The sequence below is a fragment of the Hippoglossus stenolepis genome, chromosome 14 (genome assembly GCF_022539355.2).
Source record: "Hippoglossus stenolepis isolate QCI-W04-F060 chromosome 14, HSTE1.2, whole genome shotgun sequence".
NCBI classification, from domain to species: Eukaryota; Metazoa; Chordata; class Actinopteri; order Pleuronectiformes; family Pleuronectidae; genus Hippoglossus; species Hippoglossus stenolepis.
Window position 1 is genome coordinate 15,951,190 of NC_061496.1, and position 25,156 is coordinate 15,976,345.

General features: G+C 42.8%; 1 protein-coding gene across 1 annotated transcript; it reads right to left on the minus strand.

The window, feature by feature from the left end:
• Positions 1 to 1,273: 1,273 nt before the first annotated feature.
• plpp2b (phospholipid phosphatase 2b) lies at positions 1,274 to 24,192 on the minus strand. The gene is made up of 6 exons (XM_035176500.2): positions 23,441 to 24,192; positions 8,982 to 9,133; positions 8,580 to 8,842; positions 8,061 to 8,118; positions 6,834 to 7,010; positions 1,274 to 4,854 (listed from the first exon to the last, which is right to left on the minus strand). Exons 1-6 carry the CDS (start codon positions 23,499 to 23,501, stop codon positions 4,696 to 4,698), a joined length of 870 nt encoding a protein of 289 aa, XP_035032391.1. The 5' UTR covers positions 23,502 to 24,192; the 3' UTR covers positions 1,274 to 4,695.
• Between the last annotated feature and the right edge of the window lie 964 nt (positions 24,193 to 25,156).

Here is a 25,156-nt window from a genome sequence, read left to right on the forward strand (position 1 = left end):
ACTACATCTCATTAAAGGTACATTTACAGTACGACCTTAAGGATAAAGTTTTCAGTGAGGGTATATAATGCGTCTCTGGAGAAAGTAATGACACAGCACTGAGCTCATATAGAGCAAATCTCCCTGAATAAGAAACTAAATTAATAAATAGTAATGAAAATAAAAGGTAAATGTTAATTAATGTGTTGAATTCCCAGTTGTTTTGCCACCGCAGTGAGAAGCGGCCCCACGTACGCTCAACTTTCACGACATGGGTGTGAGCAATATTGTTTTAAATGAGGGGTGACAGTGGTTTTCAGTGCAAACCGCCAACGAAACACCCACAACTGTCCCCATGGGCCCAGTGTTTATTCTGTCATAAATATACATGTGTTTATTTTTGTAGAGCGCTCCATTCTCCGGGCCTGGACGCACTGAGGCAGCATGGGTGCATTGATTAACCCTTACTGAATCCATCTATTTCTATTTAACACCACCTCCTATAATTCAAATGAGAGTCTAACACAGCGTAAAAGAGAAAAGAGTAATTATTGGTGATCTTTGTTTTCCTCCATGCATGTTGGGGGGGGACATTTCTCAAGAGCATTTCCTGAAGGGGACACACAAGGTCCCACAGAAAGTACTGGTGTATTACTTGTACTAGTGTAGTGCCTGTTCAAATCAGAGTGTTTTGCGCAGGGTGGCGCTGTCCCTGTAGTTTCTCAACGTGTTGTTACTCATCACATAGAAGAGGACATAAAGAAGACATGTTCAACTCGGTCCGACTGGCGGCAACGTGCTCTTTATTAAAATCCTATTAATATTGCATGTATCCGGTGTCCGTATTGCACCAATTTCTTTTACACTGCATTTCCTTGCACCCTCAACATGTCATGTCAAGTGTGAAGCTGACAGCCAGAGATTTAAGAGATAGATAATAATATATACACAATAAAGATAAAGAGGAAAACATTATTACTAATGTATCTACCCATATATCCATCCATCTACATGTATGTATAAGTACATACAGTATATGTATTTACTAAGGAATATATTGCAATGGACCAAACCACTGTCAGACATTTGAGAAGGGGTTGCAATCTTTCAGAATTTGATAACACTATAGCACAAGTGCTTTCAGTGCACATCATCATTCTATTTAAAACCATATAGTTGTGTTTGCAGTGATATTGAGGACAGCTCCCAGGATGGGGGTGTCTTGACATACTGGAGGTTAGTGATTTTTGTCTGTGTGACTTTAAATGTGTAAAAGCAAGACAACAGAACTGTATGTGGATTATATCTTTATTTAAAATTCTCTGATTTAAAGACTATAGATATAATCTATACACAAAAGAACAACATGAACCATAGCTACAAGTTGACACATAAAAGATTGGTCATCCGGTGCCAATTCGGAAACACCGATCCAGTAAAACCTCAAACACACATGGAGCCACGTAACCAGCTGAGAACCTGGGTTTCCAGCGGGGGAAATCAAATGCCTACATCCTCGTCCTCATTTGTGCCATTAGTCTGCAGGATGCAGTAACGCACACATGATTTAGATGTGTGTGTGTGTGTGTGTGTGTGTGTGTGTGTGTGTGTGGGGGTGTTGCACAGCACTTCACCGCAACCAGTTCCAGCTGTTTCTTGTTGTAAATCTCTGTTACAAATGTGTAGTCGTCCCCAGGGACCCAAGGTTTACCGTAGGCTACCCCACACCCCTAAAAGTACCCCGCCTCCTCCTTGACCCAGCCCACCTTCAGGGCCTCACAATCACTATCAGGTGGAGGTCTCCATCTCCCTCCATCTTCTTTTTCTCTTCCCTCCATCAATTGTGAGGTCCGAGTGATCTGTCGTCGTTCCTCCAACTGCAGAGGAGACCTTACTCACAATTTAACCCCATCTATCAACACAGGAAGGGGAAAAGGAACGTAGACGATTCTTTGAAGTGGGAATGGAGCTGTGTTACTCGCTTCAAAAACACAGTTGGGTATGTAACCCATTATCATTACAACAGCATTTTGAAAGCCCTGCCAAGGCATCTGGCTCACGTTTGGACCTGGAATCGGATCCATTTGTGTGGTAGCTCCAATAAAGACCAGTCTGTGAAGGCACAGGCCAAATAAAGCACACTGTACAGGTGAATTTAAAATCTGCCTACATGTGAAAATAAAAAACATACAAGCGTATATACATCCTTCACAGAACATGAAACATGTCTCATAGAATTAGTAGAAAGTACAGTATTTCTGGCTCATAGTGGCAAGCAAGGGTGATTGCACAAAAAACCTTAACAGCGCTGGCAATTCCAACCTTATTAAAGTTAATAGAGAAGCTTCTTGTATTTAAAATAAATTAAACACCATTTTCAAAATGGTCGTCTCATCCTTCTTTGATTACTATTATTTGAGAAATTATATAAAAACACAAGACAGAGAGCGGAAAAACTAAACCGAACAAAAAGGAGGCCAGATTTGTCAATATGTGATTGGCAGTATAGTCGTAGTGGTATGATGCATTAAGTTCATCAGAACTTCTGCATCAATGGTTCCTACCTCTGCAGTCCATAACACACAGGGGAAATATAATATCAATCCACAACGCCACATATAAATTTGCACATATTAGAAAAGCATCACTACTGTTAAAGGTGAATTTGACCCAGTCTGCACAGAGTCTACTGTTAAAGACTGACTTGATCTAAAGAACACATCAGTAATAGTGACACATCTACGTAGACACTTCTTTGTCATAGTAATTAACAGCTCCCAAAAAGTGAAGCCAAAGCAGCTTGATCACCCCCTGGTGGCTGACTACGCTATAGGTCATAAATCCTGCCTCCTCCATTATAGCCGATGGGACATGGACCAAACTAAAAAGTCAAAGTACGTGCCAATAAATAGTTTCAAAGATGTTTTACATTCCTTTTAAGGTGGTTATTCGCACACTGATGTTGGTTCAAGTGTTCATTTAACCTGTAAGTTTGGTTTTATTTGATGCAATAAAAACAATGATTGACATGGACTGACTCACGATTGGTCGAATGCTTGTGTCGGCGGGAGCTTGTTACCGCGATTCAATACCTTGATCGCTACAATATCCTGATCGGGGATATTTTGGCTTCGTTTCTGGATAGTGGGAGGACGTGGAGAGGCTTCATCCATCCATATCAACTCTATTGCTGTGTTTCAATGCAGGGGCTGCACAAAGACCACCTCCACCTCCGTTGACTGTGAAGGCCGAACCGAAATGACATGGTTTGGTCTCCTTTCTGTGATCAGCGTCTCCAGCTCGTCCCACCCTATTGCTGTTGCCCAGCAACGGAGATGAAGTTGGACATGACGAGAAAGTTCTAAAGCCCTTCTTTTTAACACGTTAGCTGTTCTGAGTTGAGGCGTGATACTCAAGCATTAGAGAACACCCGTTGGACCCCTCCTCTCTCGAGGATAGAAGGAAACATTTGTCGGCCATATTTGAAGGAGCCTTCGAAATGGGACAGTAAAGTACCGCTGTGATGCAATCAGCCTTCGAATGCAGCCTCCTAAGGATGCAGCCCGTGAATTGAGACAGAGCTTATGGTTTACACCAGATCTGTTAGTGTGGCACTTAAAACAGCTGGCAGGAGCCTATTGTCATCTTATTTCAGATCTATGGATTTATCTCCAGGTGATGCTTATAGCATGTCATGTCGGTTTGATTGATATACCTCTTGTGTTAAAGCAGCGCTGGGATGGCCTGCAGCTGCTCAGTCTGCGAGAAAATGAGCTCATCCAATGTGAGCTGTTGTCAACGATTTGCTTACTGGCGAGTGACCAGCGTAAGGTGCTCGAAAAACAAACCAAACGAAAATTAAAAAACATACATACAAAACACATTAGAGCTCCATTAAGCGATATATTTGATATTAGTGTAAAAAATGAGTTGCCACAGCCAAGCCCACGGTATCCCAAGGCACTTCCAGATTCAAACTGCTCTTATTGACACTTCATAGAAAACTATAGGCAGCTGTACTTCCTGCAACATGGCTAAGGAGAGGAAGTTGTTGGGCCGATATATGTATAAGCACAAAGTCAAAATCTGCCTTACATTCATCCGATGGCCAGAAAAGGGCTGTAATTGGCACGTCTAGGTTTCTCTGCTTCTGCTGTGTCGCCTGTCTGCTAACACGTAGCCACAAGCACTTCATTAGGCAACTATATATCATAGCTTTGTTGCTGTGTGTTTGGAGTTTTTCTTTTCCCTCAATGCAGCTTTAAGCAAATACACTTGAACATCCACAACGATGTCTTACAAACAATAGGCTCCTCTCTCTCTTACAGGAGAGCAGGACGTCATCGCGGCGCCTTTAACAGGGGGCTCAGAGACCTGGCGATGGGACGCAGCCCCCTCAGTCAGTCCAGTGGTTGGGGAGCAGGTGGGGGTGTGAGTGGTTGATACGTATGGAGAGAGAGAGAGGGAGAGAGCTGGGGGCTTGAAGGCTGCAAGCTACAGACCAGATCCCGAACTTTACTCCTTTCAAACAGAGATACAAAGGTCTGGTTGTAGACCGGAACACATGTAGCCAAGATTTAACATTTCATAGTCATAGAACTTCTCATCCAGCAAAGAGTCGATGGCGGTTGAAGACCCCTGGGTTGGACCCCCATCACACAGGTTTGGGATCTGCAGGCTGCAGCCTTTCTTCCCCCCAGCGTCAGCCCCCCACTATCACACAGGGCCAGGATTGTGGTGGTAGTTGTAATGGTTGGTGTGCTCAGAGTCTACGATCTGCAGGCTGGGTTTCCTCTCCGGCTCCTCGCTTTCGGTGGTGTCTTGCCTCGTGCAACGTGGAGGACGCTTCTTGAAGAAGTCTGACACGAAGCACACCTGCAGAGAAGAGGAGAGGAAGAGGAGAGGAAGAAGCGAGGTGAGGCAGAGGGGAGGAGGGGGAGAGAAGAAGGAGAGCAGGAGGACAGGCACAGGATAAGAAGGAGGAAGAAGTGGAGGAGGGGGAGGAGAAAGGAGTAGGAGCACAAGAGGAGAGGAGGTGTTTGAGGACAGGAAGTAGAAGAGGATGAGGAGGAGGGAGAAGATGGGGAGGGGAGGAGAGGACAGGAAGTGGAGAGGAAGATGAGGAGAAGAGAGAAAGAGTAGGTTAGTGGATATTTTTTCCCACAGAGATTGTGGAGTGTCTCCTGTGTGACGGATACAGAGGAGGTATATGGATTGAGGGCAGGTCTGGAAACTGTGATTACATGTATCTGGACCGGTCTGTGCACAGCTGTTGAGTGACACACTAACACTCGTGCACATCTGAGAGGAACACACACAGAGAGCAGGCACAACCCCTGTCGGCCGTAAAACACTATGCCCAGGAGGGTCTCTAATTGCGCGGAGCAACGTGAAGGCCGAAAAGGCGCGGGCTCACTTCCCCATTAATCATACACGGACGCACGCACTTGCACAAACACACACACACTGTGGAGTTTCCACAAGGCGGTGCTGACAGTGGTTCAATCAAAACAGGGAAGTGGCCAAACAATAAAAGGAGCCCAGCTGGATGGAGTGGGGGGGAATGGACGAAGAACCTGCCGGTGTGAGTGTGTGTGTTCGTGTCAAGTCACACTCTGCCTCTGTCACACTCCGCTTCACTCATACTTCCCGTCTACACACGTGTTTCACTGCCAGAATGAAATAAAGCAGAAATGTTGATTCACTAGCAGCTGCTCTGCTTTAAAGGAAGGAGTATCGTTGACGGTTCAGATTTCCATAAAATGTCTTTCTTATGATGTGGACAGTCCAACCCGTGTTTGCTTTGCCTAAAGCCTGAAACCACAGGAGCAAGATTTCAACAGGTACGAGGCTGGAAACACTTCATAGAAAATTCAAACATCTTATAAGCTCTCCACGTGAGCACTGATTCACAAATACGAGGTAAATGTTTTTGGAATAAAATAAAAGCTTATGCTCACGTCCTGTACTCAGATCATGAACTGCTTCCATCAGGTAGATTCTACGGGTTCCAAATAAATACAGGAAGAGACCTGAGCAGGTATAAAATCTCCTTTGCTTCCTCTGTCAGTGAATCTGTTAAACTCAGGACTGAAGGAGGATCCGAGATAAGAAACTGTAGCTGCTTTCAAACATGCACTGAACTACAGATAATCTCCTGACATTTTCCGGAGGGACAGTATGTGAAAACACAAATGGTTGTGTCAGAAGCTCTGGACATTCTCTGGGGTTCCTCTGCCAGGGCCCTAATAAAAACTATAAGTCCAAATGAGCCCATGCGAGATCACATCAGCAGAATCTGGAGGATTCACAGCCAGCATGTGGGCGTGTTGATGACGTTTCTAACACCATGTGTGTGTGTGCAGCGCCTGACAGCTGTGTTGCAGATCTGCTGCATCTCTCAGGCGCCTGTTGTTCACACAGGAAGTGTGTCTGCAGTGGACATTCTGCAGAGCTGCCAAGTGAGGTTTCTGGTATGGCCACCATATTTTCTGTCGGCCTATGAACTTAACTAAATGCCAGCACACTATGGTATGAAGCCGTGCATCTTCAACTCCTCCAAAACCTTGTTACAACAAATGACTGGATTCAGTCAACAGTAACGCCAGAGGGCTTTTACTTTGAAACAGGTACGGGAAGCAAATATTTATGTTTCTTATGCTGCAGTTGGACACTGAAACTGTGGGGAAAGATCATTTTCACTGTTTATATTGCTGTGAACTGGCAGAAAATACACGGGACTCCGACTCACTAGAAGAGCATCATTTGGCGAATATACCGACTAATGTCACAAAAGTACAGTGCAGACATTCTTTCGATGTGCAGGGAATTTCCTTGAATGAAGTTGAACTCACGTTGAGCACAGCGATCAGCGCTCCCTGCAGCATCCCCACCAGCACGTCGCTCCAGTGGTGCTTGTAATCAGAGACGCGGGTGTAACCCACATACACCGCGAAGGCTACCAGGAAGAACTGGATTGTGGGCCGGAGGAGTCTAGCCCACTTAGCCACCAGTCTGGCCTGCACGTAAAGCTGGAGGAGGAGAAGAGAGTGGGAGATGGTTCGGGGATGAGGGGAAGAGGAAGGAAGAAAAATATTATTTGCATTAATGAAATAGCAGTGAAGTCATGCAGCAGTCAAGTTTCTGTGTTTATGCTTAAACAATTAGTCTGCCCTACTGTCAGGTTTCAAAGTACATGTTGTTTCACTGCAAACACCAATAATAAAAACGTCTATTCACGTAAAGCATGAGTTCATGTGTCTCTAAGGCAGAAACAGTAGCTGGTATACGTCTCAAATTGAATTTTAATGTAAAAGGGTGTTGAGTATGAGGCTAATTTATGTCCACTACACAACTGAAACCCATTATTTTACTGGAGTGCAGCAGATGCCAAAATACGTATAAACCTGGCAACAGCACAGACGTCACTGGGCGTCTGCTTGGTTACTGCTGAAGGTGCAAAACTTGGCATCGCACTACGGTCAGCCCCCGTGCCTCACAGCCTCTCTGCACTGAACCCTGCAGCCTGGATATCACAGCTTAGCTCTTATTCATCTGGCAAAAAGAGAGTGCAGACCAGACTACCGACAGGACACTAGCTGGAGAGATCCTTCTGTCTCTCTCGGATGGAATTTTTCTCTGAACGGAACAAAGTTGCTTTGCTTGGCCTCCTGAAACTCACTGTCCAGTGCCTGCAGGGCTTTTAACAGAAAGAAACGGGGCCAAGGGCAATGAAGTGGATACAGAACACAGCAGCAGCACATGCTCTGCCTTCATCATTGCTGGGAAAAAGGCACCAGACGTCTCCAGATCCCGTCTCTCACTGTCCACATTCCTCCTCTGAACTCTTGCCTTGTCCCTTTTTGTGTCCACGAGCAGAAACTGGATCTATGAGCCTTTTCATGGTCACAACAATAAGCCCTTGACTGCAGATCCAAATGCATAAATCTGTTCTCATGAGGAGACCATCTGGGGACTTTCATGCCTGAGTCACACTGAGATGGTGGCATGGTGACACATCTATATTTACTGTTGCATGTTTACATTGTGTTTTAGGACTGAGGCTTGTGTGTGGTACTTACTGCAAGGAAGAGCATACAGTACATCCCAAAAGAGGAGTGACCAGAGTAGAAGGACAATCTGGAAAAGACAGAGACTCAAATGAATCACATTTTATACTGAGGAATCGAATGGTCATCATTGTCATTAAAGCAAAACAAATTTATCTAGGGTTCTATATATTTGGTTGTATTTGTGTTTTTGTTGTATTTATAGCTATTTATAATAAATAAAATGATGAACGAATTTTATGGTGCAAATCTGTATCCGGGGGCAGATCCAGGATTTTTTTTGTTAACTTTCTTTAACATTACAAGCTAGGGCGTTTTTTTTTTTTACATTTTCACCCAGGGAATAATTCATGGACTAGAAAAACCAAATCAGCATAAAGGAACTGAAATCTATGAGTGTAGAGTTTGGTGCAGCTTGGTTGAATTTAAGGGGACCGTTGGGCCTTGGCAGAGATATGTGCTCTATTGACTGCTATTCTCATTTCCTCTCTGAGCACATTGTTCTAAGTAAAAACTCAGTTCTCTTTCTACCTTGACTCGGTGACGTCCTGCGGTTTGCCTGTGCAGTTGATCAAAGCGATGTATCCCGTGCAGGCCTTGGGGGCACATACAGCCATGAAGTTAGGCCTCGGACGGCCGATGGTGAACTTGGCGAGGTCGGTCAGCGACTGGCTGACGGCTGCCCCAAACAGGAAGGTGCCCACGACCTTGTAGAGCGCGGCTACATACTGGTTGAAGTCTGAGTTAGAGTAAACCCTCTTGCTGTAAACCAGGTACGCCTCTCCAGAGGAGATCTGACAGGGAGAAAAAGAAGTACAGTTACTTTTCCTCATACATCAACACTTTAGCCAGTTCCTAAAGTTGAGAATGGATGTGATGAAACTCTCAGAGAAAGAGAAGAGAGGGAAGATTGATGTTTGGGGTGAGACTTACAATGATGACCGTGCAGGAGATGGTGACGGCCGCCAGCATGCCGTGGGTGATGGTGTCTGGTTTTAATGGGTACATGATGCTCTCATCATCACAGTAGATGCCCCTTTCATATGGCTTGAACACAATGGTCATAATGATGAAGGGCAGTGCCGCTGAAATTAAAGCAAAACAGAAGAAAAACTCTCAGATAAGAACAAGCCAGGTCATACACAAAGCTAAAAGTGAATATTCACTATATATGGAGAAACCGTGCTGTTCCCCTTAAAGTGATATATGGAGCTTGGACATTGCCAAGACCAGAAACAAGGTTTATTCCAAGTTAATGAACTTAAAATAACACATTTGTCTCTTTGTTTTGCTGCAGGTTTTCAGACATGACATCACTTCTTAAGCTGGGAAGTGAAAATGTTTCTCCAAGGATAGATAAATTGTTTTCTCTCCCCCGCTGGAGCTCGAGCTCTAAAATCACAATGATGAAACAACCCACAAAGGAGACAAAAAAAACATTTGGTAGTTAAATGGCGGGGTAGAAATGCACAGCAAGGAACTGCAAAAATAAACAGAGGGAAAAAATTTATTTATATACACAGGCATGTGGGTAAATGTAAAAAAAAAAAAAAAAAATCTGACAAGATCATACAAACACTTACAAGACGGTACGCAAATTAATGCAGACACAACACACACACTCCAGTGAGGCTCATTTAATGTGGCTGTGTGCAGAAAATAAGACCAAATATAGTCGTTTAGGCTCCTGAGAGCTCGAGTGAAGTCCTTGAGATGTTCGGAAACATCCACCACACACACACACACACACACACACACACACACACACACACACACACACACACACACACACACACACACACACACACACACACACACACACACACGTTGAAACCAATAAAAGGAATATAAATAAAATCTTAGACAAATGTTTACTTGGTTATAAAATAATTACTTAATTTAGATGTTTTCTTGCTCATCCTCTTTGAAGTAATTTACTGTACAACCTGTTGTTTATGCATTTTATTACTGTTCTGAATTGTATTGTATGTTTGAATCATGCAAGTGCCCAGTCTTCGTAGGTTGTAGTATTCAAGCATTTCCTTTCATTACAAAATTACATGTTATCTTATAGCTCAGTCTTTAACTAAATATATTGTCTTCTCTTCCAAACATGGCAAATAAAATCTGCAGCTCAAGTTTCCATAATCATACATCCAGGAGATATTAATATAAATATAGGACTTTTGAACTAAAACTATGATCAGGCAGCAGAGACGTGAACTATGCTAAAAGGGGAGGAGAGGTTTGATGAGCTACATTGAACATTTGCATTTTTCACTGGAAACTTTCGCTGTAAACTGATCCTGCTTCTAACTTTTTACTGCCGCTACTCAAGGCCAGAATGGAGAGTGTTTCATAATAAAGAGATTTGGGTGGAGAACGACTCCAGGCAGCAACAGCTTGTGGGAGAAAGACCTCGTTTGAACAACTGCAAAAGCCAGAACAGATTCTTCCAACCTGAGACTCTTTGGTGGTGAAAGTGGAGCAGTGCTAAAATAAGTTGTTTGTCCAGTTTGAAGCTGCAGGTAATGGATATTTCCATTGCTGAATAATATGCAAATTAGATTACCGATAATAAGATTTAAGTCAAATGTGATGTGGCAAAACTGTACAATATTTAATTCCCTGTGCACAGTTTAAGAGCAGCTGGATTAATTGATAAAAAAAATAGATGTAGATTATTTTCCTGTGGCTCAATTTACAAATTATTTCCGACCAAATCCAACTAATCAAGACAAAATGATTACATCCGCCACAGTGGTTATGTTTCCACCAAGGTCAGTATTTTGGGGGGTTTGTCAGAAGGATTACATAAAATCTACTGAGTGCATTTCCCACCAAAGAAAAAACTTTAAACTTCGGATTGGATCAAAATTTCTTAATCACTTTCTTTAACTTTAGTTTTTGACATTTTCACCTATTTCCAAGGAACAATTCATTGATCCAGATGTATATTTAGGGAACTGGTATCTATGAGTGTGTGTAATTGTGTGCAGCTTGATTGAATTTAAGGGGGACTGCTGGGCGTTGGCGTTGGTATGCGCTCCACTGAGTGCCATTTTACTTGGTCATTGATTAATTCTTTCAGTCTGGTGGCCTGCAATGGATATTTAGCTTTACTTGATATTTAATAGAATATGTAAATAAAAATATACGAGTTGAACTGATGAACTGATTAAAATTCTTATGAGCTGCAGCCCTAGTGAGGAATGCATTCCCCACCCTGACATCTACCACCACCATGCACATAGCAGGCAGAGACAGTCTTGGGCCCATTATGGAAATGCCATACAGCCGCACACTAAATGCAAGAAAAACAGCCGTGGAATAGGGCTGCACCCACCAATAGTATTACATTTCTGTGTAAATGAGAAAGTGCACCCCTCCCATTCTTTCGAAAAACGCCTGCAGCTGACATAATTCCAGGAGGACTTCCAGTGAGACTGACTGATGAGAAGACGGAGACTGAAGGAAAATATACAAGTGGACGGTGGATCAGGATTCAGCTGAGGTGAACACAACTGGGTTTTTACCTCCACCCAGAAAACTCTCATCATGAAGGCAGAAAAACAGAATGACTAGTACTTTAGTATTAAGTCATGAATGCTGTGAGTTTTAGAAACACTTGCACGGAACAGATTGTTCAGCAGAAAGTCCAGATGGGAATTATATGACACCCTTTAAATTTTTGACAGTTTTGATTGAGTCTTTCCAAGTTCAATATGTTTGTAATAAACCACCAATTAACAAATGAAGTCAAGAAATTCTCATAAGAAATAGTGCTATACACAATAAACTACTAGAAGGGCACTCCCATACCTCAGGCCAAGGCTGACTGACAACTTTATTACCATATTGTATTCAGATCAAATACATACTTTGCACCATGTAGACAGACGTTTTCTGATATAGTTAAAATGAATATTTGTTACCGTACAGTAACTGAATAAAGATCTTTCCCTATAAATAAAATTTCACAAAAATGACACAAAAGCCACAGTGTTAAAAAAAGTGGAAAAAATCCCCCCCCCCCCTAATTCCTCTTTGGCCCAGACGCACCATTCCACCAAGTTTCAAGAGAATCTGTAGTTTTTGCCTAATCCTGAGAACAGACAGACGAAGAGCATTGAAAACACAACCTCCTTGGCAGAGGTAACAATCATTACAGAACCATGCAGTGTCTGGGTCCTGCTCATGTCTGACCCTGCATGTAAAGTACACGAGACAACATGAGATGAGAACAGACATTGTTTAGTGACATGCCAATTGCACACATGTTCCTCACAGACACCATAGAGACAAAGAGTCTCACTGGCTCAGTGTCTGTCTCTGCTGAAAAACAGGAGCTTTGTGTTGAGAGGAGAATAAACAATAGCGTTCTATAGGATAAACACATCATCACACATGGTAACCCGACCTTGGTAGGAGCTGGGTTTAGACTGGTCCAACAAGGAAGGAAAAAACATGCAGAGATACCAAGTGATTTCAACTCGGTATTCATACACAAAAAAAGCCCCTGTCTTTTTACAACATTTGAAAAAGGCAGGAAACACGTGTCTTTGCTAGTTTGAAACCGATGCAGCTGTCGTCTTCCCACACAGTGCCCACGTTCTTCGGATAGCAGTTGTCGTTTAGAGCAGCCATGGTGGGTTGGTCTTACAATGAGATGTGGTCGGATGCTGTTTTGACAAACTGACGGAGAGGAAAGTGACTGACTGACTGACCAACAGAAATCTGGTCTGAAGTCAAAGGCATTTTATATTACTGATGTGCATCTTGTTCCACATCCAGAGGTTCTGCTTGTACGCAAAGTGAAACCATGTCCTCTGCAGAAAGCTTCAGAAACTCTGCTTTATATTCACCCAAATCCTGTTTGTAAAAACCACAGCACAATACAGGGTCTTTTAGCTGACATCCTGTCTCAGGCGTCTCGGGGGATCAACCTGACTTGGATCTACTGATGTGGGTTTTGGAAGGCAGCTTCTGCACCTGTATCCTGCATCCTGCTTCCAGCTGTCGAGAACAGGAACGTAATGTTAAGAAACTGATGCTGCTGGTTTACCTCCCCTTCTCTTCCCGGTCACTGACAAAGGGTTGGAGTCACATCAAAGACAGTGAGAGTGGATGGAGTTTCATTCAGGAGGTATTATTGTGACAAATATCTTAAGGTTCTAATATATTCTCTGAAGGACCTAACATATTTTTGCAATGAAAGAAAAAGAAAGCCATTAAATTATCTTTTCGGCTCCGATGCTACGAATCTTTTAAATATTATTTTAAACATTTCCACACCCAGCCTGTAAAATACCTTAAATCTTTATCTGAAAACATTATACTTTGCTATCAGGGTGTTTGCATTGGCAGAAATGAAAAGGAACGTTGTCCTTCTTTGGGGTTTGCTGCTCTGACAACTTGATAGAGTCATGGGAGGACATGGTGATATGAAATCTATTTCCACATATTACATCGGACCATACCCGGTTCTAATATGTTTTTTATGCTACTTGTAATGTTTGCATTTAGCCTAACATTAAAAAGACATTGGAACTGTAAACAAAACAGAAGGATAAATATCATATATAGAGTGATTACAAGAATAATTCAAATCCGTGACTTCTTTCACATTTTGTTAGATGCTTGTGTTATACTTGTCTAAATTGTTAAAAACAACGCAGAAACCCCAAAGAGACAACTGAATTTCAATTATTTTTGGCAAACTTATTAAAAATAAAAAAACATTTATATGACACTAATATACATTTTCAGACCCTTTATTTTAGGGATGGGGAACCTCTGACCCCTGGTTGTATACAGACCCTGAACAATCTGATCCATCTCATTAAAAGAATATGAGTACAAAAAAACCTGAACAAAAAGCTAAAAAATGTATCTTCTATTATTTCGGTGGTAGAATAAAATAGCAGACTTCACGGTGGTCCCTTGTGGCTGTGTGTCTGTCAGTTCATGGTCAGGGTGAAGGAAAAACAAACAAATGTAACTGTAAGCATCGTCTTGGCAACGGTCAAGACAAATGAATCTACTAGAAAGACAAGCCCAGTTTGTGATGTGGACACAGTTGTAGCGATGAAAAAGACACATTTCAACTGTTATTGGAAACATGAAGCTCGACTGGACAAGTTTCAAGGAAACTCTGCAGCAGACCACATTCTGACAGAGACAATGTTATTAAGTTATATTATTTGTGGTGAGCGAGCTAATAACTAAAAGCTAAGAAGAGCCTTGTTGCTGCTGGAACCAAACAAAGTAAAAAGATTCCAATGTCTCAGTTTGACTTTAAGAATCATCGCAGAGTGGATTTCTGATACGGCGCCAAAAGCCACGTGTGATACGAAGGATAAATTAGTCTTTGGCTCGACTAAAAAGGTGAGGTTTTGTTTGAGCAAGTTGTTTTGGCTAAAAGCAGCTGTGAGTAACATCATCAGTGATGAATGTGCTTCTGAAGGTTTCTCCCAAAACTCTGGAGCGAGTTCTTGCACTGTCACGAGCTTGGTCACATGTCTTAGGCCCTTCTTCTTTGGATGACCTTTTTATAGCCAGCTCTTTAAAGCTGTTTTCAGATATGAATTCTGGAAAATGTTCAGACTATTGCGTTTGGAAAGGCGGGGGGGCTCATGGAAAGAGCATGAAGGAGGCACTCTTCATAATTGCAGCAGTTTGTTGGACATGTTCTTTGAAAAAAGTGTGGGGGTCTAAATACTTTCTGAATGCATTATATGTAACAGCAGGTTTGAAAGATTCGTGTGAGATTGGCTCAGACAAAGTCCTGAGGAATGTTTATTTAATAGAGCACGGTAAATGTCACTTTAAACCAGCAGAAGGACATAATCATTTCTACATTAAAGTCACAGGGTACTGCAACTTCAAAACTGCTTTATGAAGCTTTTAACACTTGCCAGAGCCGGACCATTAATCACGTTGAAGCGGAACAAAAATTAAGTGCAAACTTCAAAGAGGTGTGCCAGACGGTGGTGAAATATAGTTCCTTCCACCTAACGTGCTCGTGAATGCCTAAACACTGTTTTTGCATGTAAGCCGTCAACGGTGAATTCTCAAGTATCATGTTTTCGTCCGTTTGGCCATTTGCTAAATGTTTTTAATACGTTTTTTGTGCTTACTAAGACCTTAAAACCAAACAGGGATTTTGCCACAGAGTTCACAGGCTGAGTGAAGTCAGGGCACCTGGCCTTCAATAGTCCTCCCCTGGCTTGTAAAAAAAAAATTGTTATGAATTTTTCATTGCTGTATTCATAAGTAAAGCACTAATTCAGCTGAAATCGGAGTCAAGTTGTCGGTCATAAATTACAAGTTTGGATGAAAATAAAAGAACGCCAAAAAAATGATGTAAAGTGTGTGGACTGCCAGAATGAATGCCTACATCCTGAGGTGTGTGTTTTGATCAATGTCCCTGTGGATTATACCTGCAAGAAACAAACCAGCCCTTCTCCTAGAGAGCAGACACATACACAAACTGCTTACGGGCAAAAAATAGATCCAACTGCAGACAAAATAGGTCTCGTGGATACCACAAGGACAACCCCACAGCCCACGCTGACAGTGCTCCAGAGCTGCTTCCACTCAGAGACGGAGCAGGGTCTCTGGCTGCAGCTAAACTCACAGACGTCTGTGGTGGATCGTTCTTGTCGAGGAAAATCCAAAAGAACATACATTATACATGACGGAAAAGCTGAGGTACTTGTTTGGGAGCCAGGCGAACCCTCTTTCTCGACAACTGCTGCTATGTATGGATGGATGGCCAACGCTGCCACAGTTTTGAAATAGAGCCAGGAAGCTAATGTCCATTGGTCAGTCAAACCTCCTGCCTGGGAGCCTGCTTGAATTAGCAGGACACAGAGCTGGAGGTTTCCTGTCCCAGATGAAGACATTTTAGACGCTTCAATTCCATTTTGGGAAGCGCATCCATCCACAGTGGCACCTCAGTGTCTCCCATTATGAATTGGTTCTTAGTGTAGCCCCTTTTCCACTGGTCTGAAAACCCACTAACATCTGGCTTCTGTCAATGGTTCCAATCGGCAAACACTCTTGGGTCACATGACTCCGCAGTAGACAGAGGTTTTTATCGTCTTGGGCTCAGATCGGCAGTGATCAAAACGTGACAACGAGCTTCTTCTTCTTTGTTTTGTCAGTCTGGATGCTGACACTGAAATGTTGTGATGCCTTCCAGGAGTTTGCGCATAAATAGCCACAAACATTTGTGTACTTATTGTGTTTTACATTTTGGGAACAACAGAGATATATTCTTCGTATTGTGCGAAGTGCATCACTGGCAAGACAGCGAGGTGAGAGAGCCTCTCAGCTTCCAGGGCATTTATGATGTCGAACATTACTCGCCTGGGCAAAAAAACCCCCAGAAAGCCTAACTCCTCTACTGGTAATGAGAAAGGAGTCTTTTGTTAGCGGGTTTACTCATGTTTGAAAAAACGGTTTACCCACTCATTTTGGTTTAAAAGAGAGACTGACAATCAGACATTTTTAGCATGAATTGAAACCCTTGTAAGAATGTCTGCGTAAGAAGATATTTGCATCCATTCCTTCATTCCACTGCTCATTCACATCCTCCATTCTGCTTCTTTTTTTTTTCCTGTCTTCTTCAAAGTCATTCATTCTTCTCTCGCAGCTCCGTCCTCCTCTCAGTCATCCTCTTGATTGCAGTGTCCTCCCACACACTTCTTCGGTTGTAAATATAGAGGCCTCAATGGGACGGAGCTTTATTTAGCCGGCAGATATGCAATTACACAGGACCATTCGGACCACAATCACACTCCGGGGCTGAGATCCGAGGCTTGTCACGTCTTCTCCTTGCTTTTCTCCATCTAGTTGTTTTCATATCTGCGTTTTTATGACCTTTTCTCCCATTTCTTTCCCTCTCTCACCTCTGCATCTGCCCATCCTGGTCCATTTTTTTTTCCACTACAGAAAAATAGGTTGACGCCTTGACTTGAGTTCCCACAATCATTTGGAAGTCGCTCCAATAGTGTGAGAGTACCTCACACCTACTTGCCCTGTTTTCATAACAATGACATAACCTGCTGCACCTGCAGAACCACATGGACGGACAATTATTCTCCTCCTTTTGAAAAACATACATCTGGGTTTTCAGTATGCATATTTTCGAGGCATGTAAAGCCTGTGTGTGTGTGTGTGTGTGTGTGTGTGTGTGTGTGTGTGTGTGTGTGTGTGGTGGTGTGTGGTGTGAGCTGTGAGAAAGGTGTTCTCATGCCCCTGGGCTGCCCTGCCTGGTACAAAACTTTCCTTCAGGGTCGCAGCTGCAACATTTGCCAGAACGCTCCTCCATCTAATTTCTTCCACTCTAATTTCTCGTCTTTCCAGCATGGAGGTCATTTCTTCTTTCTCGTTTCAATTTCCGATCCATCTTTTCCTTCTGTCCATAGCTCATGTATCCTGTTGCATGAATACTTTTCCTTGCCTCTTTATTTTTCATCCCTCATGTCTCCATTTCTGACTCCTGTTTCCAACTCATCCCCCTCCCACTGTAGACGAGCACAGAGGCAACCATTTTTTCCTTCTAGCTGCACTCAGTGTTTCCAATTTTTTCTTTCCTCCCTCTCTCTCGCTCTTTTGTTTGCTCCTCTCAAAACATTGTCTGTTGAAAGAAACTCACGCCACCAAAGCTCGAGAGTCCAAACACACAGTAGGTGATGTTAAAGACCTCTAAAAGATGACTGGCAGTAACAAAACAACACAACACTCCTTTCTAACTGTCACCCCAAGCCGGACTGACTAATGTGGAAGGTATGTGCTGAGCCTACAAGCTCCGCCGGCGCTGGCCTCTGGAATTCTAATTCACATGAGGAACGCCCAACTTCAGTCACACCAAATCCTGCTGCCGCTGTGGCCCATTCTTTATTTCTAATCCCGCTGTTTCACTCCGTCCATCATTCACGCATGCTTAGCTCCAAGCAGCGCATAAGGAGACAGGGTGGCAGGCGAGGTCGGACGAACGGGTGGGAGGGAGTGAGGCTAAATCTGGGCTGGCAATCAAAGAGTCTGGAGGTTTGGAGGTGATCAAAGACATAGGCCACACAGGTTTAAACCCAAACCATGAAGGTTCAGCGGGAGGAGTTCAAGTGTGCGACTGTCCTGAATGGTACAGAGCTTCTCAATGAGATGCTGTGTGTTTTCTTTTTGGAGACATCTGCATATCAATGCCAAATATACAGTAAGGTGTTATTACTGTATACAAAGAGGACAACCAGTGACATTGTTAGTGACAGTGTTTCGCACTTTTCAAAAACTTTAATCTCTGCTAAAAATGGAACTGTCCTCACTCACTCAGGCTCTCCTCTCTTTAAGCATACGTTTTATTTCTAACTTTACAGGATAGAAGAAAATACCGTACGTTGGAAGGTTCTTCAGCATTTAAACCATCTGCCATCAAAAGACACAGGAAGATGCTATAGTTGATCATCAATAATGTGTTTAAAACATTCAAAATACTCATATAGTAGATACACATTTATTGTTTTTACACTTGTGTCAAACTGTTCCACCAAATTCCCGAAATATTCTCCAAGCTCAGTGTTTTTAAATCAACTGTGTAGTGGGCTGGCGTTAGTGGAATGCTGCCAGAAGTAGTTTCTTGCTGGGAGCACATTGTGATGATGCTTGTTGCACAAGATGAGAGCTTATAAAATGCATTTTGACCAGTGTTACCTCTTCCGGACCGTCTGGACAACGCAATAGACTGTTTGAAGATGGACAACGTGTCACCACTTCTTCCCACTACACAGAAATTAAGCCAAAATATCCGGAATGCAAACACTGCCATCTTGTACATTTGGGGTCTGCATGGTAGCGAGTGGGGGATGAAGATCCCACTGATACACATGCTCAACCAATCGTGAGTCAGTCCCAGCAGTCATTCATGAAGTTTCTCCCTGCTTTTATAGCATCAAATAACTTATTACAAACAAACTTACTGGAAAAAGTTGCACTTGGACATACATCACTGTTGTAAGAACTACCTAAAATGACTTATGTGACGTTTACTTTGACTTTTTAGTCCATTAACTAACATGTAGTAGGCAGGACTTATGGCCTTAAAGCTACTGCAGCCAGCCACTGGGGGGTGGACAAGATGCTTTGGCCTCACTTTTGGGGAGCAGTCATGTCTTCCATCTTTATATATAGTCTATGGACATCACAGTGACGCTCTGACGGAAAGCGCAAAACAGGCCGGCTGGGCCAGGGCTAGCCTGTTAGCATGCTAACTTCAGTAGAAGCTGTAAGTAATAGAAATAGAAGCAAAACAAGAGTTAACACTGACGTTGCTTTCGATTGCTGTAAAAAAAAAACTCTTGGAGAGTAAAGGAATAGTTTGATGCTGAACTTGCAACATTTCTGTTATATTGAAAGAAACCGCTAATGCTAGCTATGTAGAAATAGCAAAATAGTTCCTTTAATGTCTGAAACATAATGAAGTACTGATTTAAGAGAAACTTTATGAGAAAAGGTCCTTGTGACTTTCAAGCAGACTTTGTGTTCACCAGAAATCCTGGTTCACTTGATTAGAAGAAGAAAAACTAAAAATAGACATATTTCTCGGAGGGATGTGTCTGTTTGTTAAAAGAGCTTCAGTTTCCATGACCCAATTCTCCAGAGAAAAACAATTCCCATCAAGTGCACTCATTGGCTATCTCTGAGAACTCAGCACAATCACTCTTCCCAACGCAGCCACACGAGGGGCCCCGCTCCCTGAGGACCCTGCTGCTGGCAAACCGACATCCAGCGAGGTCAAGGAACAGAACATGAGGATACTAACAATGTAATCGCAGTCTGATAGGATGAAAAGAATGTGAGGAAATACGTAATAACTCTGGTGTTACTGTGGGGGCTTTGGGAGCAGGCTCTATTATATCAGGTAATAAATAAGTCAATTACAAAAAAAGTTCAAGGTTTAGAGGAAACTTTTCGGCCTTGTTGTTGAAGTGCGAGTTGGAAAAGGAAACTCAAAAACACAAGTATCGGATACTACATCAGAGGAATTAACAACAAAACAAAAACAGGAACATTCTTAGAAGAAATATAAGAGTTATAAGGCTAATGGATAACTATTGAGACAATATCTTTCTAGCACATCTGTCATCTGGGAACTGTTCCTTCTGTTAAGGAACAGAACTGGTTTGTCACAGTGTACTTAACATAACAACAAAGAGCATTTTCAAGGGAAACCAAAGTATGTGCCTGAGCGTTTGTTACACCGATGCCTTGCCCCGCGGCCATTTAGGCTCACACTACTTAGAGTATCTTGCACATTACTCAAAACTCACAGTTCGCTGCCATTCATATCTCCTCCAGCAGCTGAGTCATGAGCCGTCGCCCCTCCTCCGACCTTAAGCTACACACACTCGCAGCGCTGCACCTATGAACACGATCTGTGGGCACAGAACAGTTCATCCCGGTTTTTCCTCTGTTCTCTGAGCCAACACCCATCATCTATTTGTACGGAGTGTATTTACACTGAAGAGAGGGGGGGAAGGAGTAAAGCAAAGAAAGAGTGGAGGAGGACGTGTGCTTACACAACAAAACCAACTCAAGACCGAGAAAGATATTTGAACAGAGCCAACAGCTCAAATATCTTTAAACAAGACCACGAATAGATTTTGTGTCTAAAAAGAAAAAAAGAGCAAACGATTAATTGGGTTTTTGCACAAGTTTTCTCCATTAAGGGTTTCAGTGACTGTGTCGAATATTGTTTTACAAAATAGAGTAAGGCTCATGTCCATTTATATGACACAACCAGTTGTTAGTTTACCTGGGCTGGGCAGGGTGTGAGTGACAGAAAGCAAGGCCAAGAAATCACTTTGATTTGAGCTTTAAGATTTCTTAATAAAACACAGTTGATGAGAGATATGTGACGGTCACGCCGATGGCTAAAAAAAACCAATGTCACCCTATAACCTATACTGCAGCCAGCCACCAGGTGGTGATTGAGACACTCTGGCTTCAGTTAGGGAGCTGTCATGTCGTTCATCCTAATATACAGTCTATTGCTACACGAGTGGAGAGCAGGACATTAATATTTAGAGTCAGAGGTTGGATAAATTCAAACTAGAAAGTAGAAAAACTACAGATGCTAATCAGAGCAGATGAAATTCAATGTAAACAGATTCACAAGCGATTTTGATTTTTGGGATTAAAAGAAATGTAAATAGTTCCACTATGCAGACGAAACCCGAGTCAGAAGTCTGTTTCCATATGGGCCAATGGTCAGCATAATTACAAGCTCCACCATGTTGTTGCTACATGGCTGGGGCAACCTCACATAAGCTTGGGGTTGGCTTGATGATTATTTGGGTGGGAGACGTGGGTGGCAAAGAGGGAAGGGAGAGGCAGCGGGTGGGATGCAGTCATCCGGACCTGACCATTAAACCAAACCCAGCCCAGACGTTAATCCCAGACTTGTGACAGCAAAATGGAGAGGCTTATCAACTTCAGCAGTCTGCAGATCTTCCCACAGTTGGAGAAAAATACCCCCTAAGCCCCCGTGAAAAGGTCTGCAACCTCCGGGAAAACCGCACAGCCGAGCAGATCTGCACACGCATGAGCCGCCATCCTCGTCTGCATCCTCCCTCCACTGCTTCGCTGCTACATCACAGACACAACAAGGGATGAACGTGCCGCTAAAGGACTCACTGTTGTGCAACACACGCCTGTCACGGTACAGTAGTAGACCAATGTCCCACCACATGAACAGATTATTATAATGTGGTTGCATCTGCAAACAGCTTCCTCACAGGGTAGTGGTGATATAGATGTTATCAGAAGCTTATCATCATCTTTATGGACGACTGCAGGTGTCGTATAAATAGTTGCAGTCTCTTAATCTGTTTCGGTATTTTAATCCATTTTAAATGACGTTTCAATGATTGTGATCTCTGCCACGGAGGTTCTTTTTAAAACGTTTCCCTGGCTGTCTGGTAATTAGCAGAATTACACAACAACTACTGATAGACTACCACAAAACGTAGTAGAAGGATGTGGTGTGGATCAGGAAATAACCCATAGCAAATCCGGATCAGGGCGAGATCCAGGATTCTTTTTTTCCCACTTTCTTTACCATTGCAAGATAAAGCATTTTATGACAGTGTCCCAGAAACTAATTCAAGGATTTTTGATGAGAACATACAGTATATGGCATATTTAGAGGACTGATGTCTATGTGTGTTTGAGTTTTGAGGCAGCTTGATTGAATTCAAGAGGACTGTTGGGCCTTAGTGAAGGTTTGTTCATCATTCTAGTTTTAAGTTGATTTTTATTGACCTCTAGCCTGTTAATGTGACCCATTTATTGATGGAATCATATATTCATTAGTGTTTGTTAAATATCAATTATCTGCTTTTTCCATTAAAAAAATCTCCTTTGCATACTTTTTTTAACTAAATTATTTATGAGCTCCCTGTTTAATAGTCCAATTAGAAATAAATTACTGAAATGCTTTACACTGTGGTCCTCCATAGAATTCCCTATTCAGCTCTATTCATTACAGACTGATGGTAAAAAAAAACAAAGCGAGGACCAATGTGGAACTATAACCACAATACATGTCACTGATATGATTCAGCTTCTCACATCTCATTATTTGGTCATTGCTCAGAGGAGGAAGGAGACAGAAACTATTATACTAATGATGCACTCTAGTTACCACAGCAATGGAAAAGAAAAAAAGACAGATTATTATTCCTGGAAAAAACAAAGATTCCTTGTATGCAAAACAATGAGAGAACAAATGGAAGTAATATATTGAGACATGCAGAGCATGGGCGAGGTCTGTATATTCTTCAGAGGACTGCTGGCAAACAACATGCTGAGGAAAATGAGAAATAAGCGGAGCTCACACATGCATATCAAATTTCCATAAACAAACACACTGTTTCCTGAGGCTCTGTAACGTCCTGCTAAAGTTGTTTTTTCTTTTTTTTTGCTGCTGGGGTGTGCAGAAAGCATGAGAGGAGATTTCCTCTTGTGTTTGGCGCATGTTCATGTGTCACATTTCCGCCCGAATGAGTCCAGAGTGGGATCAGCACAAACAACATGATGACTTGACAGATGAGTCTTGTGCATGGAAACTCAGCTGCGCCTTTTAAACATCCCGAGGAGGTTGGATCTTAAAATTACAAAGATGCTTGCGTGTCATTTGTGACACTGCAGGGATCAGGCTATTAAATTAATTCCTACGTTGATTATGTGACGCAAAACACACACACAGACACACACAGACACACGAGCTGCTGGCAAGACACTGCTGTTGATCGTCAGTTCTTCCTGTCAACAGTAAAATGCATTTTCACAAATAAAAGGTTAGCCACGCGTTCGTGTCCTTAACTTACCAACTAAAACGCAGAGCACGTCCACCACCACGTACAGCTTCTTCTTCCCCAGCTCCTTCATCTTTTCCGCTTATTTACTTTCAGTTACAAAAATCAAAAACTAGAAAAGGTAACAGCTACTTTTGGAATAAGGAAACAAGTCCATCTGCGGTCGATCGCTTTGGAGAAAAAGCGCAGGCTATGCAAACAAACCAGTAACCTGCACGACGTGTTCTTCCGGGATCCTCTTCACTACCTGTGCTGACATTGACAGCAAAGGTGTTTCCACCCTGTTAAAACCGCTGCGTGTTTAAAAACTCATGTCTGACTCGCTGGTACGCAGCAGCAACGCAGGAGTCGTGCGTCCCTTTACGCGCATTCCTGCGTTTTGGGGGAAACAAAGCGCAGGGACTGAAGTAAACTGAAGAGATCTGTGGATATAGGAGAGCTGGAAGCGTCTGAGCTCTGCTCCTCTCTCCCAGCACTCAGGCAGCACCACGCCACTGCTGCTCTGGTCCCTCCTTCCAACTTCCTCCTCTCTGGCTCCTCTCTGGCTGTATCCCACCAGACTCGGAGCTTTTACGCACACGCGTGCAAAGGAGCAGGAGAGAAAAACCTCTCCGCGGTTGGCTGGATTTTTCTCTCCCTTCCTTGCAAACCCTGACTTTGGTCTGTCTGTTGTTTAAGTGACTCAAACACTAAAGATCAGACCGATAGGGAGGAGCCTGGGAGCAGTAAAGCAGGCACAAACTTTACTGTCAGAGCAAAAATAGGAAGGAATAAAAAACTGACCTAATTATCTGAAGTTATCTAGATTTATTACATCCACCTCAGGGCTCTGGCTTTACTGGGAGAGCCAGTTCTGAGGGTTGGGAACCCTTACATGATCTTATCCCATGATGCACTTCTCATTAAAGCAACATAGTGCAAACAGCTGTTCAGTGCTGTTGAGAACTTCACCCTTTCCCTGCTCTTGGTGAGATTTATATTGGAACCAATAGCAAACACATTAGTAAGGTCTAAGCATATTCGTCAATATCTTCATGTCACCGAGGTGATGGTCCCACACTGAACACATATAGAGAGAATACAGAAGACAAAACGTACAGCTCATCAAATACTCTTTTAAACCTGAATGGGGCCTTAGCAGAATTATCATGACTCAACACCAGCGTGACCCCCAGGCAGAGTTTCAGGGCTTCAGGGAGTCAGGATGTTTCCCCACCACTTTCAGGCTGCACTGAGAACTTTAGAGTCATTAAAGTCCATTAACATTAAACTGTTTCTGTCTGATTAACACCAGATTTTACCCCAAGGTCTCTTAGTTCAGCGCCCTTGCGTTAAGCTAGTAATCTTACATGCACGCACTCTGCATTGTAGCTTTATTTTACCTTCTGCACATCTGCCACATTAGTGGCATACAGACAAATATCTAGATATAAACAGGAGCAGCAGGGAGACTTCAGTGTATCAGTACAATGGATTTAAAGACCAAGTTTTCTCTGCCCCCTTCTGGTTGGCAGATGTGCTCACAGACAGGAGGAGGACTGTGGTGGATGAAGGGAGGCGACTTCAAAAGCTCACATTGAAAAAAGGGCACAATTTCTGATTCAGCACCAGTGAGGTAGAGATAAAAGAATGTCATTATTACTCTTTGAGGATGAGCTGTTTTGGGTTTTTGAGGGTCTGGTAGGTTGGACTTGACTCGAGGATCTAAAGGTGGGTTCACACGAACTC

Coding starts and splice junctions, on each gene's coding strand:
- plpp2b (XM_035176500.2), bottom strand. CDS start 23,501: ATGAAGGAGCTGGGGAAGAAGAAGCTGTACGTGGTGGTGGACGTGCTC. Junction 7,011..8,060: donor ACTGTATGCTCTTCCTTGCA/GTAAGTACCACA, acceptor CTCCTCCTCCAG/CTTTACGTGCAGGCCAGACT. Junction 4,855..6,833: donor CGCTGATCGCTGTGCTCAAC/GTGAGTTCAACT, acceptor TCTTCTCTGCAG/GTGTGCTTCGTGTCAGACTT.